The sequence below is a fragment of the Squalius cephalus genome (genome assembly GCF_949319135.1).
Source record: "Squalius cephalus genome assembly, chromosome: 23".
Classification (NCBI taxonomy): domain Eukaryota; kingdom Metazoa; phylum Chordata; class Actinopteri; order Cypriniformes; family Leuciscidae; genus Squalius; species Squalius cephalus.
The window spans coordinates 27,994,109-28,007,182 of NC_137144.1; the positions used below are offsets into that span (position 1 = coordinate 27,994,109).

The 13,074-nt window shown below is 40.8% G+C and overlaps 1 protein-coding gene across 1 annotated transcript; it reads left to right on the plus strand.

Annotated features, from left to right (window-relative positions):
• Nucleotides 1-179: 179 nt before the first annotated feature.
• dbx2 (developing brain homeobox 2) lies at nucleotides 180-7,828 on the plus strand (the record flags this gene model as incomplete). The annotated part of the gene is made up of 4 exons (XM_079859799.1): nucleotides 180-330; nucleotides 2,035-2,133; nucleotides 4,364-4,548; nucleotides 7,634-7,828. 4 exons carry the CDS (start codon nucleotides 180-182, stop codon nucleotides 7,826-7,828), a joined length of 630 nt encoding a protein of 209 aa, XP_079715925.1.
• Between the last annotated feature and the right edge of the window lie 5,246 nt (nucleotides 7,829-13,074).

The window sequence follows — 13,074 nt, forward strand, 5'->3', positions numbered from 1 at the left end:
GAATGAAGGGGTTCCACCTTCTGTCCGACAGAAAGAGCCCACTCTTATCAGCTCGGCCAATCACAGGCCCCCGTGGAGAGGGCGCTTTGTTTTCTTTGTGTTTTTTAATGAAGTTAACTCACACACACATTGGGAGAAACTCAAGACTACTTCAGAATGATCTCCTGAGACCCGAAGACATGGCTGGATTTCCTCCGAGGCATCCCGGATTTGGGAATTCTGGGAAGTGTTTTTTGATTGACAACCTGTTGCGAAGCAGCTCGTCACCTGAGGCAGGTGTGTGTGTTCCTGCGCGGAAGTGTGTGTCGCCAGGGGACCGGATTCCACCAGGTAAGAGCAACACTGAACGCAGGAAGGAGATATTTAACATCTCAGCGCTCGACTCTAAAGATCCTTGCAGGAAATATTCGGATGCATTTTTCCGTATTCGTCATTCGTCGAAACGACAATTCAGAGCCACCGAATGACGAATACGGAAAAATGCATACGAAATGCTTGACACAACGTGAGGTCGTATTTATTTTTTTAACGTGCAAAGATTTCTTTTAATCTTCACGAGTAGATTTGCATTCTCATAACGTGACAGAAACTTCCACTAGATTAAAGGTTTGATTACATACTAGATTACATTTACCCAACAGTATTTAAAGTTAAAAAACAAACCAACAAAGTCACATTTTTCACTAGTAAACTGAAGAAGAATCACTCATTTATGCACATCATTTGTACATTAATATCAAGATCTTAGGTTTGTAAAAGAAAGTGTTTTATCCCGTAACTGATCACTTTTTTTTTTTTTTTAGTTTTCAGTTGTTTTTGACATTTTGCTTTTCACTTAAATATTTCTTCTTCATTTTGTCATAACTTCCCTTTTATATATATATATAATATAAATATACATAAGAGAACATATTTATATGAGTGTGAGAGTTTTACATATTGTATATTATTTAATTTTTTTTATTATATATATATATATATATATATATAAGAGAACATATTTATATATGAGTTGTATATATATATATATATATAATACATATTTTGAATGTATTATATATTGCATATTTATATATTATTATATACATATGTATTATATAATTATATATTAAATATATATATATATAGAGAGAGAGAGAGAGAGAGAGAGAGAGAGAGAGTTACACACACACACACATTATATATATATATATATATATATTATTTTATATATAATATAAATATACATGAGAACATATTTATTTATAAAATATTTGTTTTTTTCTTTTGTTACAAGTTTTCTTTTACATATATGATATTTAAATATAAAGGGAAATATGTAAATATTTTATTTATGTATAAAATAGTCTTTATTTTATGTCATATCCTTTTCTTTTATATATCTACACAATATTTATATAGTGTTATATAGTTATATATTTACAGTTCTGTGCAGTGGCAAACTATTTTTTATATATTCCATGTATACTTAAATAAAACAAAATATTTTAATATTATTTGAAAGAAACTATATAGATAACATAAATACTGTAATAGTATACCAGATTTAGATTTTTTTTTTGTTTAGAGTAGTTTAAAATGAAGTGTACAATATTGTCAACTACACATTTAGAATATTCCGGTTAACTTTATTAATACATTATTATTGTTGAGATGTACATTAAAAGTAATTCATTTGAACAATGCACAAACTTAATTATTTACACTTTCTCTCATTATTTACGCTACTTTTCAAAATCAAATCACTTACACACATCATACCGATCATATACTCATTATTTATTAGCCATTTTCACATGATAGAATAATATTAAAGTTATCATAATGATGGGAATGATACTGTCTTCATGTAAAGCTGTTTATCCTTCACTATCTGCTCCAACTCATGCATTAAAATAAATATATAGATCTACAAAGCTAATTTCAAGCATATTAAAAGATAAAGCATAAAATCAGTGAAATGTGTCCGAGTGTGTGTGGAGTGTGTTTCCCACTGAAGCTCATGTAGAGCTGAGACTCACGGCTGATGTGAAGCCAGTCTCACTCATCCGTCGCTCTCTCGCTCAGTTACAGTGTCTGGAGTCGCTCTTCCCTGCTGTTCTGGATCCGGGACGACATCTCCTCTGTTCACTAGTAAGAGAAACTGCCTCATCAACACACACACACACACGCACACACTTCTACAAACAGATTATTTTGTGCGTAATGGCCATTACTAATTCCCCTAAATATCAATGGTATTCATGAGCGTGCACACACTCACTCCCTCCCTCACGCACACACACACACACACACTCTCTCCCTCACTCACTCACTCTTACTCACACACACACACTCCCTCAAACTCACTCACTCTTCTACAAACATATCATTTTGTGCATAATGGCCATATCTAATTCCCCTAAATATCACTGGTATTCATGAGCGTGCACACACACAGACACACACACACACTCACTCACTGGCTCCCTCACACACACACACACACACACACACACACACACACACACACTCCCTTACACACTCGCTCCCTATCTTACACACACAGGCTCCCTCACTCCCACGCACACACACACACACACACAACAGAGCTCCTCCTCTGCCAAGGTTAGATGATTTTAGAGTTAAAATATGCTCATTCAGCCGCCAGCCAATCAGAAGAGTTTCAAAATCTATTTATATATTAATATTTAATCATAGAGCAAAGTCAGGAACCACCCAGAAGTTCAGAACACCTGGTAACCACCTAGTAACAACTCAAAACAACAGCATAGCAACATAAAGAACTCATTAGCAAGTACATAGCAACACCCTAGCAACAACCCAAAAACGTGTGCTTGTGAATTCAATGCTCTTTATCCCTTTACTGAAACAGTCTTTCTCATTCTGGCTTGGGCTAGTGTGTGTGTGTGTGTGTGTGTGTGTGTGTGTGTGTGTGTGTGTGTGTGTGTGTGAGTGGCCGAGTGCCAAAAACCTGGCAAATCCGGATCTGTCAGATGTAGAGGTTTAAAACAAGCCTCTTGGAAACAGTTTAGCGAATTGACACTAATATTTGACACTTTCCCACCGTGCTCTTCGCGCGCGCGCGCACCCTCTTTACCCCGTGACCAATCAGCGCATTCAGAGCGACCGCACACACGTGACCCCGCGCGCGCTCACACTGACCCGGGATCAGCTACACGGTGACAGTAACACATGAGCGCGCAGCGCGCGGCCGGTCTGGGATCAGTCCGGAACACACAATGACCCGCATTCCTTCACAGCGGGGTTTTTTGTCCTCGCTAATGAAAAGCTGAGCTCTAAAAGCCAAACCCCGTCCATTCGGCCCGTTTCAGACATGACGCCCTCAATAGAAATGACTTTTATAGACTTTTTTCAGCTCATCTCCCTGTTAAGAGAATCCATCTTTTGAAAGGAAACGCTGAGGGATGCCGAGAGGAGAAGATAAAGCCGCGGAATGTCAAATGGATCATTTGTTGTGGGGAAAGCATGGTTGTGTGTGTGTGTGTGGGCGGGGTTGAGGGTCAGCTGACCCTTTAATAGGGCGTTTAAGTGGAAAGTATTTAGACTGAAAGGCGAGCAGAGAGTGTGACTAACCCGCTTACTCACGCCGCTGACGGTGGCCCGGTGGAGATTTGTCCAACACATTAAAGGCCCACTGAAGTGCCACCATTGTTCAGTGTGTTGGAGTAATGAGGCGGGGCATATCGAACAGCTCCTCCCCCTTTTTTAAAATAGCCAATAGTTTATCAGCTCGGTCAGAGCAGTTGAGCTTCTTAAAGCCGCAGTTTGCTTCTAATCTCACCGTTCCTCCTCCTAAACTGCTGTGACTCAAACTCACTCGGGCCTTGAACCCGGGTCTCCAGCGTGGGAGTCAGGCGCTCTAAAAAGAGGCTAAAAACTGCTGAGATCAGAGGAGTGAGTTTTACTCACAGAGCGACTATTAGCTGGGCCCCTCTACACACACACACACACTATATACATACACATATACACACACACATATATATACACACACACACACACTATATATATATATACATACACATATACACACACATATATATATATACACACACACACACACACACACACACATATATAAATAACTAAAAACATTATTTGTCTCTCAAGTTTGTCTCTTTTTGTGGACATATTTTTATACTCATTAGCATAGATATAATATATTTCCTGTACAACATAAAATTAAATAAAATTAAAAAAATATATAAAACACTAAATAAAATAACCATAGAAGAAATAAACCCAATACATTTTCTATAATTAAATAAATAAACCCATCAAGCTGAGCGTGGTGACGGTGTTGTGTGTGTGTGTGTGTGTGTGTGTGTGTGTCCTGCAGGGGGCGTGGGGTCAGTCCTGTGGAGTCCAGCGCTGAGCTCCGGGTCCCGGTCAGGAATCCTGAGGCGAGCCGTGTTCTCCGAGGACCAGAGACGAGAGCTGGAGAAAACCTTCCGCAAGCAGAAGTACATCAGCAAGACGGACCGACACAGACTCGCCACAGACCTCGGCCTGAAGGAGACACAGGTGAGCACACACACACACACACACACACACACACACACACACACACAGACCTCGGCCTGAAGGAGACACAGGTGAGCACACACACACACACACACACACACACACACACACACACACACACACACACACACAGACCTCGGCCTGAAGGAGACACAGGTGAGCACACACACACACACACACACACACACACACACACACAGACCTTGGCCTGAAGGAGACGAAGGTGAGGACACAACTTCTCTCTGTCCTACACACACACACAAACACACACACACACACACACACACACACACACACACAGACCTCGGCCTGAAGGAGACACAGGTGAGCACACACACACACACACAGACCTCGGCCTGAAGGAGACACAGGTAAGGACACAACTTCTCTCTGTCCTACACACACAAACACACACACACACACACACACACACGCACACACACACACACACACACAGACCTCTATGAAGGTAAATCAGTAGCAAAACTCGAGAGCACGTAAATGTGAATTTGAGAACTTGTACAATATTCGTACTTGTACATGAACATTTACACTCACAGCTCCAATGTGAAAACCTGTAAAATAAAAATCTGAAGTTGAATGTTGAAATTTGCACTCGCATACAATAGTCACAAACCTGTATTCTGAATCTGAAGCTGCAGACGAGTAGACACAAATGTGTAAAATGCCATTCACAGAAATACAACGACAGACACAAACTTGTAATATATATTTTGCGTTTAATCTTACGTTCACATTCGCAGTACTACCTCAAATAGGCACTTGCAACTTCTCAAATCTGTCACTGCAATTTCAAATTTCGCGCCTTGACTTTTGCTACTCTTTTCGCGATATATCAGGTGCAAAACTAACTTGTGCACTTGAAACTCAGAGGCGGTGAGAGAGAAAGGGGGACGGGAGCGGGGGGTTTAAAGGAGCCGTTTTATTGGTTGGCAGCTAGCCAATGAAATGCGACTTCGATGATGTCACGAAACCCGTGTGCACTGAAACGTTAACATGGCTTAATGCCATTAGACTGATATTAAAAGAAATAAACGATTTTATCAAACTTAGTAAACACAATGCTTATAATGCATACTACAGAAAAGCAGATGAGCACAGAATATGAACACAACGCGTTTAATTGAGACAGTGGTATTAAAAGACCAAACTCAGGAAACACCATACAAATAAACCAAAGCAATTGAGCTCTGAATGCAACGAGTTTAATTGTACGTTTTCCTCCCATAGAAAACCAAGAAAACGCTTAATAAAGCTTAATGGACCAACAGTTATAAAATAAATAAAAAAAAAACTAAAAAAACACATAATTCGTTAAATTATTAATAAAACACAGGCAGCAAGTTTATTTGCACTGAACACACATTTGCTTTCTTTCGTCATATTCTGTGCTCATCTGCTTTTCTGTAGTATGCATTGTAAGCATTGTGTTTACTAAGTTTGATAAAATCGTTTATTTCTTTTAATATCAGTCTAATGGCATTAAGCCATGTTAACGTTTCAGTGCACACTGCACACGAGTTTCGTGACATCATCGAAGTCCCATTTCATTGGCTAGCTGCCAACCAATAAAACGGCTCCTTTGACCCCCCCGCTCCCACCCCCCTTTCTCTCTCGCCGCCTTTGAGTTTCAAGTGCACAAGTTAGTTTTGCACCTGATATATCGCGAAAAGAGTAGCAAAAGTCAAGGCGCGAAATTTGAAATTGCAGTGACAGATTTGAGAAGTTGCAAGTGCCTATTTGAGGTAGTACTGCGAATGTGAACGTAAGATTAAACGCAAAATATATATTACAAGTTTGTGTCTGTCGTTGTATTTCTGTGAATGGCATTTTACACATTTGTGTCTACTTGTCTGCAGCTTCAGATTCAGAATACAGGTTTGTGACTATTGTATGCGAGTGCAAATTTCAACATTCAACTTCAGATTTTTATTTTACAGGTTTTCACATTGGAGCTGTGAGTGTAAATGTTCATGTACAAGTACGAATATTGTACAAGTTCTCAAATTCACATTTACGTGCTCTCGAGTTTTGCTACTGATTTACCTTCATAGACCTCGGCCTGAAGGAGACACAGGTGAGCACACACACACACACACACACACACACACACACACACACACACACACACACACACACACACACACACACACACACACACACACAGACCTCGGCCTGAAGGAGACACAGGTGAGCACACACACACAAACATACACACAGACCTCGGCCTGAAGGAGACATAGGTGAGGACACAAACTTCTCTCTGTCCTACACACACACACACACACACACACATACTCACTCACATAAACAGACACACACACGCACACGCTCAACTTCTCTCTGTCCTACACATCTTATGAAGAATAACTAAAAAGTGCACTGCTAATCATGATGTTGTTCCTCAGTGTTTCTGTCTTGTTTTCCAGCACAAATATCAAAACATTCTTAAATCAAGATACATTTACCAGAGAAGCAGAAAGCATGCACAGATGCATGCTGGGAAGCATATTAATGCATACTACAAATGCATGCTATTTAGGGCAGATATGTGAATTAGGACACATGTAAAGTGAATTTTAGTGAATCTATTTCTTTGGATGGACCTATTCAATGTTTGTCTGTTTCTGAGTTTGGACACAGCAGGTCAAACGTTTGGAATAATTAACATTTTTTACTGTTTCATATTAGAGTGATTTCTGAAGGATCATGTGACACTGAAGACTGGAGTAATGATGCTGAACATTCAGCTTTGATCACAGGAATAAATGACACTTTACTATTCACATAGAAAACAGCTGATTTACATTGGAATAATATTTCACAGTTTATACTGTATTTTATAATCAAATGCAGTCTTGCAGAAGAGACTTCTTTCAAAAACGTAAAAAAATAAAAATAAAATCGTAATTATTCCAAACTTTTGACCTCTAGAGTAGAAGTAACTGTTATTCTATTAGATGCTTTAAGCTAAATGCGATCTTTATATTTACGTCAGGGTTTTTAGCTCACTGTTGTTGTTCACACTCTGCAACTCAATCCAGTTTGAATCCGGTTCATGCAGGTGAAGATCTGGTTCCAGAACCGCAGAATGAAGTGGAGGAACTCCCGGGAGAAAGAGAGCGCGTGCACGCGGCCGCACGTGGAGCGACTGGTGCTCTGGAGCCAATCAGAACCAGTGGACACAACACACGTGACACACGCGACACACACTCACCCGTGCACGAGACCCGAGCGCTGCAAAGAGGATTCGTCATGACACACACTCCTCTTCCCTTCAGAGACTCTTGGTGCGAAACATATGGCAGTTTCTGCAAAACCTGGACATTTTACAAGTGCGATTTACTACAAGTTTCGGCAACACTTCACAATAAATGCACTGACTTTGACAATGACCAATACATCCGTTGCAATATTTATTAAACTTTGTTAATGTTAGTTAATACATTTACATTTACATTTATTCATTTAGCTGACGCTTTTATCCAAAGCGACTTACAATTGCTATATATGTCAGAGGTCGCACGCCTCTGGAGCAACTAGGGGTTAAGTGTCTTGCTCAGGGACACATTGGTGTCTCACAGTGGATTCGAACACTCTCACACCAAAGGCATGTGTCTTATCCATTGCGCCACCACCACCCTACAATAAATAAAACTACAAAGTTCGTGTCCATTAAAGCCCACATGAAATCAGGGTTTTTTTGGAAGTTTTTTGGCTTTTAGTATGAATATGTTAGTCTTGCTGTTATCTATAATAACAAAATTCGCATTTAGAAGATAAGCGTTCAAAACTGACAGTCTCTCACTTCCGCCAATGTGGATCAATGATTTTGATGACATCACTCTGCACTTCAGCTTCTCATCCAATCAAATGCTCTCTAGAATCTGAAGCTCCGCCCCCTACATTATAAACAGACCCTGAACAGAGCCCGTCTGCGGAGAGCCTGGCCACTCCCTATTAAGTCCTATTGTACTGAATGTTGGTTGTAGTTCCACCAGAGCTCCACTGGGGGCGATCGCTCATGAGTGCAGAATGAATGGGAGTCTATGGAGCTAGACGGCTAAATGTGTGTCTTTCACCCGATTGCCGTTGAGAAATCTCAGATTCGATTGTAGGTTTTGCAAGTTCAACATGGGTTATAGGTCGAAAGTTGAATGAACGAGTACTTATGTCCTTTCGATTTCTCACAGGTTGAGTTGTTGTTGCCCATAACACTCTAGCATTCTGCTAATGAACGCCGATTGGTCAGTGAAGGACTGATTACGACAAGAGATGTGTGTGTGTTTTTGCCGTGGTCTTATAAAACAGCAAAACAGAAACTCTTCTAGCACGTGTTTACCTGTGTCAGCTGTGTTGTGTGTTTACCTGTGTCAGCTGTGTTGTGTGTTTACCTGTGTCAGCTGTGTTGTCGAAGCCTCGAGAGAAAAGAAAGTGCAGAGCACGAAAGCACCAAAGTGACTGAAGGATTGCCGTAAAGCAGTATCTCTGGTCGTACGATGTGTGTGACGTCATTGACATTTTAAAAGACTTTTTAAAGCAAATAAGTGACTCTAAAAAATCTAACACCCAGCAGTGTGTAATATCTTTGCATCTCCTTTCGAATACAACATTCAAATTACTAGACAAAAAATTATATCTTGAGAAAAGTGGATTTTGAGGGGTATAGCGCCATAGACCTCCATTCACTCTGCACTCGTCCTGTGAGCGCCCTCATGTGGAGCCAGAGTGGAACTGCACTCGTCCTGTGAGCGCCCTCATGTGGAGCCAGAGTGGAACTGCACTCGTCCTGTGAGCGCCCTCATGTGGAGCCAGAGTGGAACTGCACTCGTCCTGTGAGCGCCCTCATGTGGAGCCAGAGTGGAACTGCACTCGTCCTGTGAGCGCCCTCATGTGGAGCCAGAGTGGAACTGCACTCGTCCTGTGAGCGCCCTCATGTGGAGCCAGAGTGGAACTGCAGCAGTTCAGAAGCCGGAAGTTTCCTGAGAGTGGAAGTTCTCCCCTTATTAATTCTCTGCTCTGAAGCTGCGGCTGAAATCAGTCCCTTGTTCACACATTTACTATATTCTTCATGGTGAACAGCACATATTTCTCTATACAGGGGATAGGGAAGTGTATGTTGCGTTAACTAATGTTATTGTAAAGCGTCACTCAAACAAGTCATGCATTTTTACAGGTGCAAAAGTGTTAAAAAACGATAGCAAATGTGAATAATGCAACAGCTCTTTTTCTTAATTTAGTAATTTAGCTTTTTATAAGATGCATTTCAGTTAGGCTAATTATGATAACAAGATCAATTACACCTGACTTATTTTTTAATTTTGCATAAAGTGTACATTGTAAATTCTGAATTACGTTTAGTTGAGAAACTTTACTCTTTAAATAAAACGAGTTGAAACTTTTTCTTGCCTTGATATTTTGACATTCATTCCTTGATGCAAATCTCTAATTCTAATTAAATGCGGGTTTCGTGGCTTATTGCTTTACTAAAGAATATCTTCATCTATAAGATAACAGAAAATGGCTGAAAAATAAACTTTTTGCTCCCATTGTAATCAGAAAAGATGTCTACACAAAAACAGCTTTTTATTATTTATATACTGCACATATATATATATATATATATATATATATATATATATATATATATATATAATTTTTCATTACTGTCATTTTATTGTTTGGTCACAGTGTGAAACTCAGCTATTTGTTTGTGTCACTAGAGGTCAGTGTTCTACAATAAATGTCTTGATGTCAGTCACCGCTGTGGCTTTACCAACACCACTCGATTATGCCTCTATTGAAGGGCCGCCCCTGGTATTATTGTGTTTCATGAGCTTTAGTCCCATCAGCCACATTAATAACTGATGAGAGCATCATGAGAGCATCACACACACACACACACACACACACACAAACACACATCTTATACATGTATCTTTATAAGGACATTCATTGACACAATGCAATCTCTAGCCGCTTACCCTAACCTTATCCATCTCAACTAAGTGCCTAACCCGACCCCTGACCCTAAACCGACCCTTAACCTAATTATAACCTTAATCCTAAAACCAAGTCTTGACCCTCAAACAGGCCTTTAAAGGCTCTCAGAGACTGAGGACCGGCCAAGATGTCCTCACTTTACTCTCTCTGTCCTCACTCCAATCTAAAACTCAAACTGATCCTCACAAAGATAGTTTTACAAGTACACACACACACACACACACACACACACACACACACACACACATGAAATGTTTTATTTCATCATATGCATCTCCCATTGACTTCTGTTGTACCGTGAGGCAGTGTGTTAGTGGTGTTAGTGTTAGTGGTGTTACTGTTAGTGTTAGTGGTGTTAGTGTTAGTGTTAGTGGTGTTACTGTTAGTGTTAGTGGTGTTAGTGTTAGTGGTGTAATAACAATAGCATAATAGCGTAATAATCGCTGCACTATTTTCACCTGCTGGAGTAGAACACAGGTGAAAAACCCCACAGACACACTGAAGGAGGAACCCGAGTCACATCTACAGACACGAAGGTCAAAGAGACACTGGACACGTTTCATGTGAGATAAGTAAACACCTCGCAACTCCCTAGAAACAGCTTCACAACACCCAAACAATCACATAGCAGCAGGTTAGCAACCCCACAAAACACATTTGCAACCACATAACAACACCCTAGCAACCCTAGCAACAGCTTCACAACACCCAAACAATCACACAGCAGCAGGTTAGCAACCCCACAAAACACATTTGCAACCACATAACAACACCCTAGCAACAGCCTAGCAACCATTCACAACACCCAAACAATCACATAGCAGCAGGTTAGCAACCCCACAAAACACATTTGCAACCACATAACAACACCCTAGCAACAGTCTAGCAACCATTCACAACACCCAAACAATCACATAGCAGCAGGTTAGCAACCCCACAAAACACATTTGCAACCACATAACAACACCCTAGCAACAGCTTCACAGCACCCAAACAATCACATAGCAGCAGGTTAGCAACCCCACAAAACACATTTGCAACCACATAACAACACCCTAGCAACAGCTTCACAACACCCAAACAAACACATAGCAGCAGGTTAGCAACCCCACAAAACACATTTGCAACCACATAACAACACCCTAGCAACAGCCTAGCAACCATTCACAACACCCAAACAATCACATAGCAGCAGGTTAGCAACCCCACAAAACACATTTGCAACCACATAACAACACCCTAGCAACAGCTTCACAACACCCAAACAATCACATAGCAGCAGGTTAGCAACCCCACAAAACACATTTGCAACCACATAACAACACCCTAGCAACCCTAGCAACAGCTTCACAACACCCAAACAATCACACAGCAGCAGGTTAGCAACCCCACAAAACACATTTGCAACCACATAACAACACCCTAGCAACAGCCTAGCAACCATTCACAACACCCAAACAATCACATAGCAGCAGGTTAGCAACCCCACAAAACACATTTGCAACCACATAACAACACCCTAGCAACAGTCTAGCAACCATTCACAACACCCAAACAATCACATAGCAGCAGGTTAGCAACCCCATAAAACACATTTGCAACCACATAACAACACCCTAGCAACAGCTTCACAACACCCAAACAATCACATAGCAGCAGGTTAGCAACCCCACAAAACACATTTGCAACCACATAACAACACCCTAGCAACAGCTTCACAACACCCAAACAAACACATAGCAGCAGGTTAGCAACCCCACAAAACACATTTGCAACCACATAACAACACCCTAGCAACAGCCTAGCAACCATTCACAACACCCAAACAATCACATAGCAGCAGGTTAGCAACCCCACAAAACACATTTGCAACCACATAACAACACCCTAGCAACAGCTTCACAACACCCAAACAATCACATAGCAGCAGGTTAGCAACCCCACAAAACACATTTGCAACCACATAACAACACCCTAGCAACAGCTTCACAACACCCAAACAAACACATAGCAGCAGGTTAGCAACCCCACAAAACACATTTGCAACCACATAACAACAACCTAGCAACAGCCTAGCAACCATTCACAACACCCAAACAAACACATAGCAGCAGGTTAGCAACCCCACAAAACACATTTGCAACCACATAACAACAGCCTAGCAACCATTCACAACTCCCAAACAAACACATAGCAGCAGGTTAGCAACCCCACATTTGCAACCACATAACAACACCCTAGCAACAGCCTAGCAACCATTCACAACACCCAAACAATCACATAGCAGCAGGTTAGCAACCCCACAAAACACATTTGCAACCACATAACAACACCCTAGCAACAGCCTAGCAACCACGTAAACCTTCTGCCGTCAGTCTGAAGCTCTGGCTATACGCGAGACCACTTAAAAAAACACATTTTGACCCTCACTGAACACCATAGCAACTGCTTAGGAAGGCCCTTGTGTTATTTACACATTTGCATTTGACATATTAAGAAGCT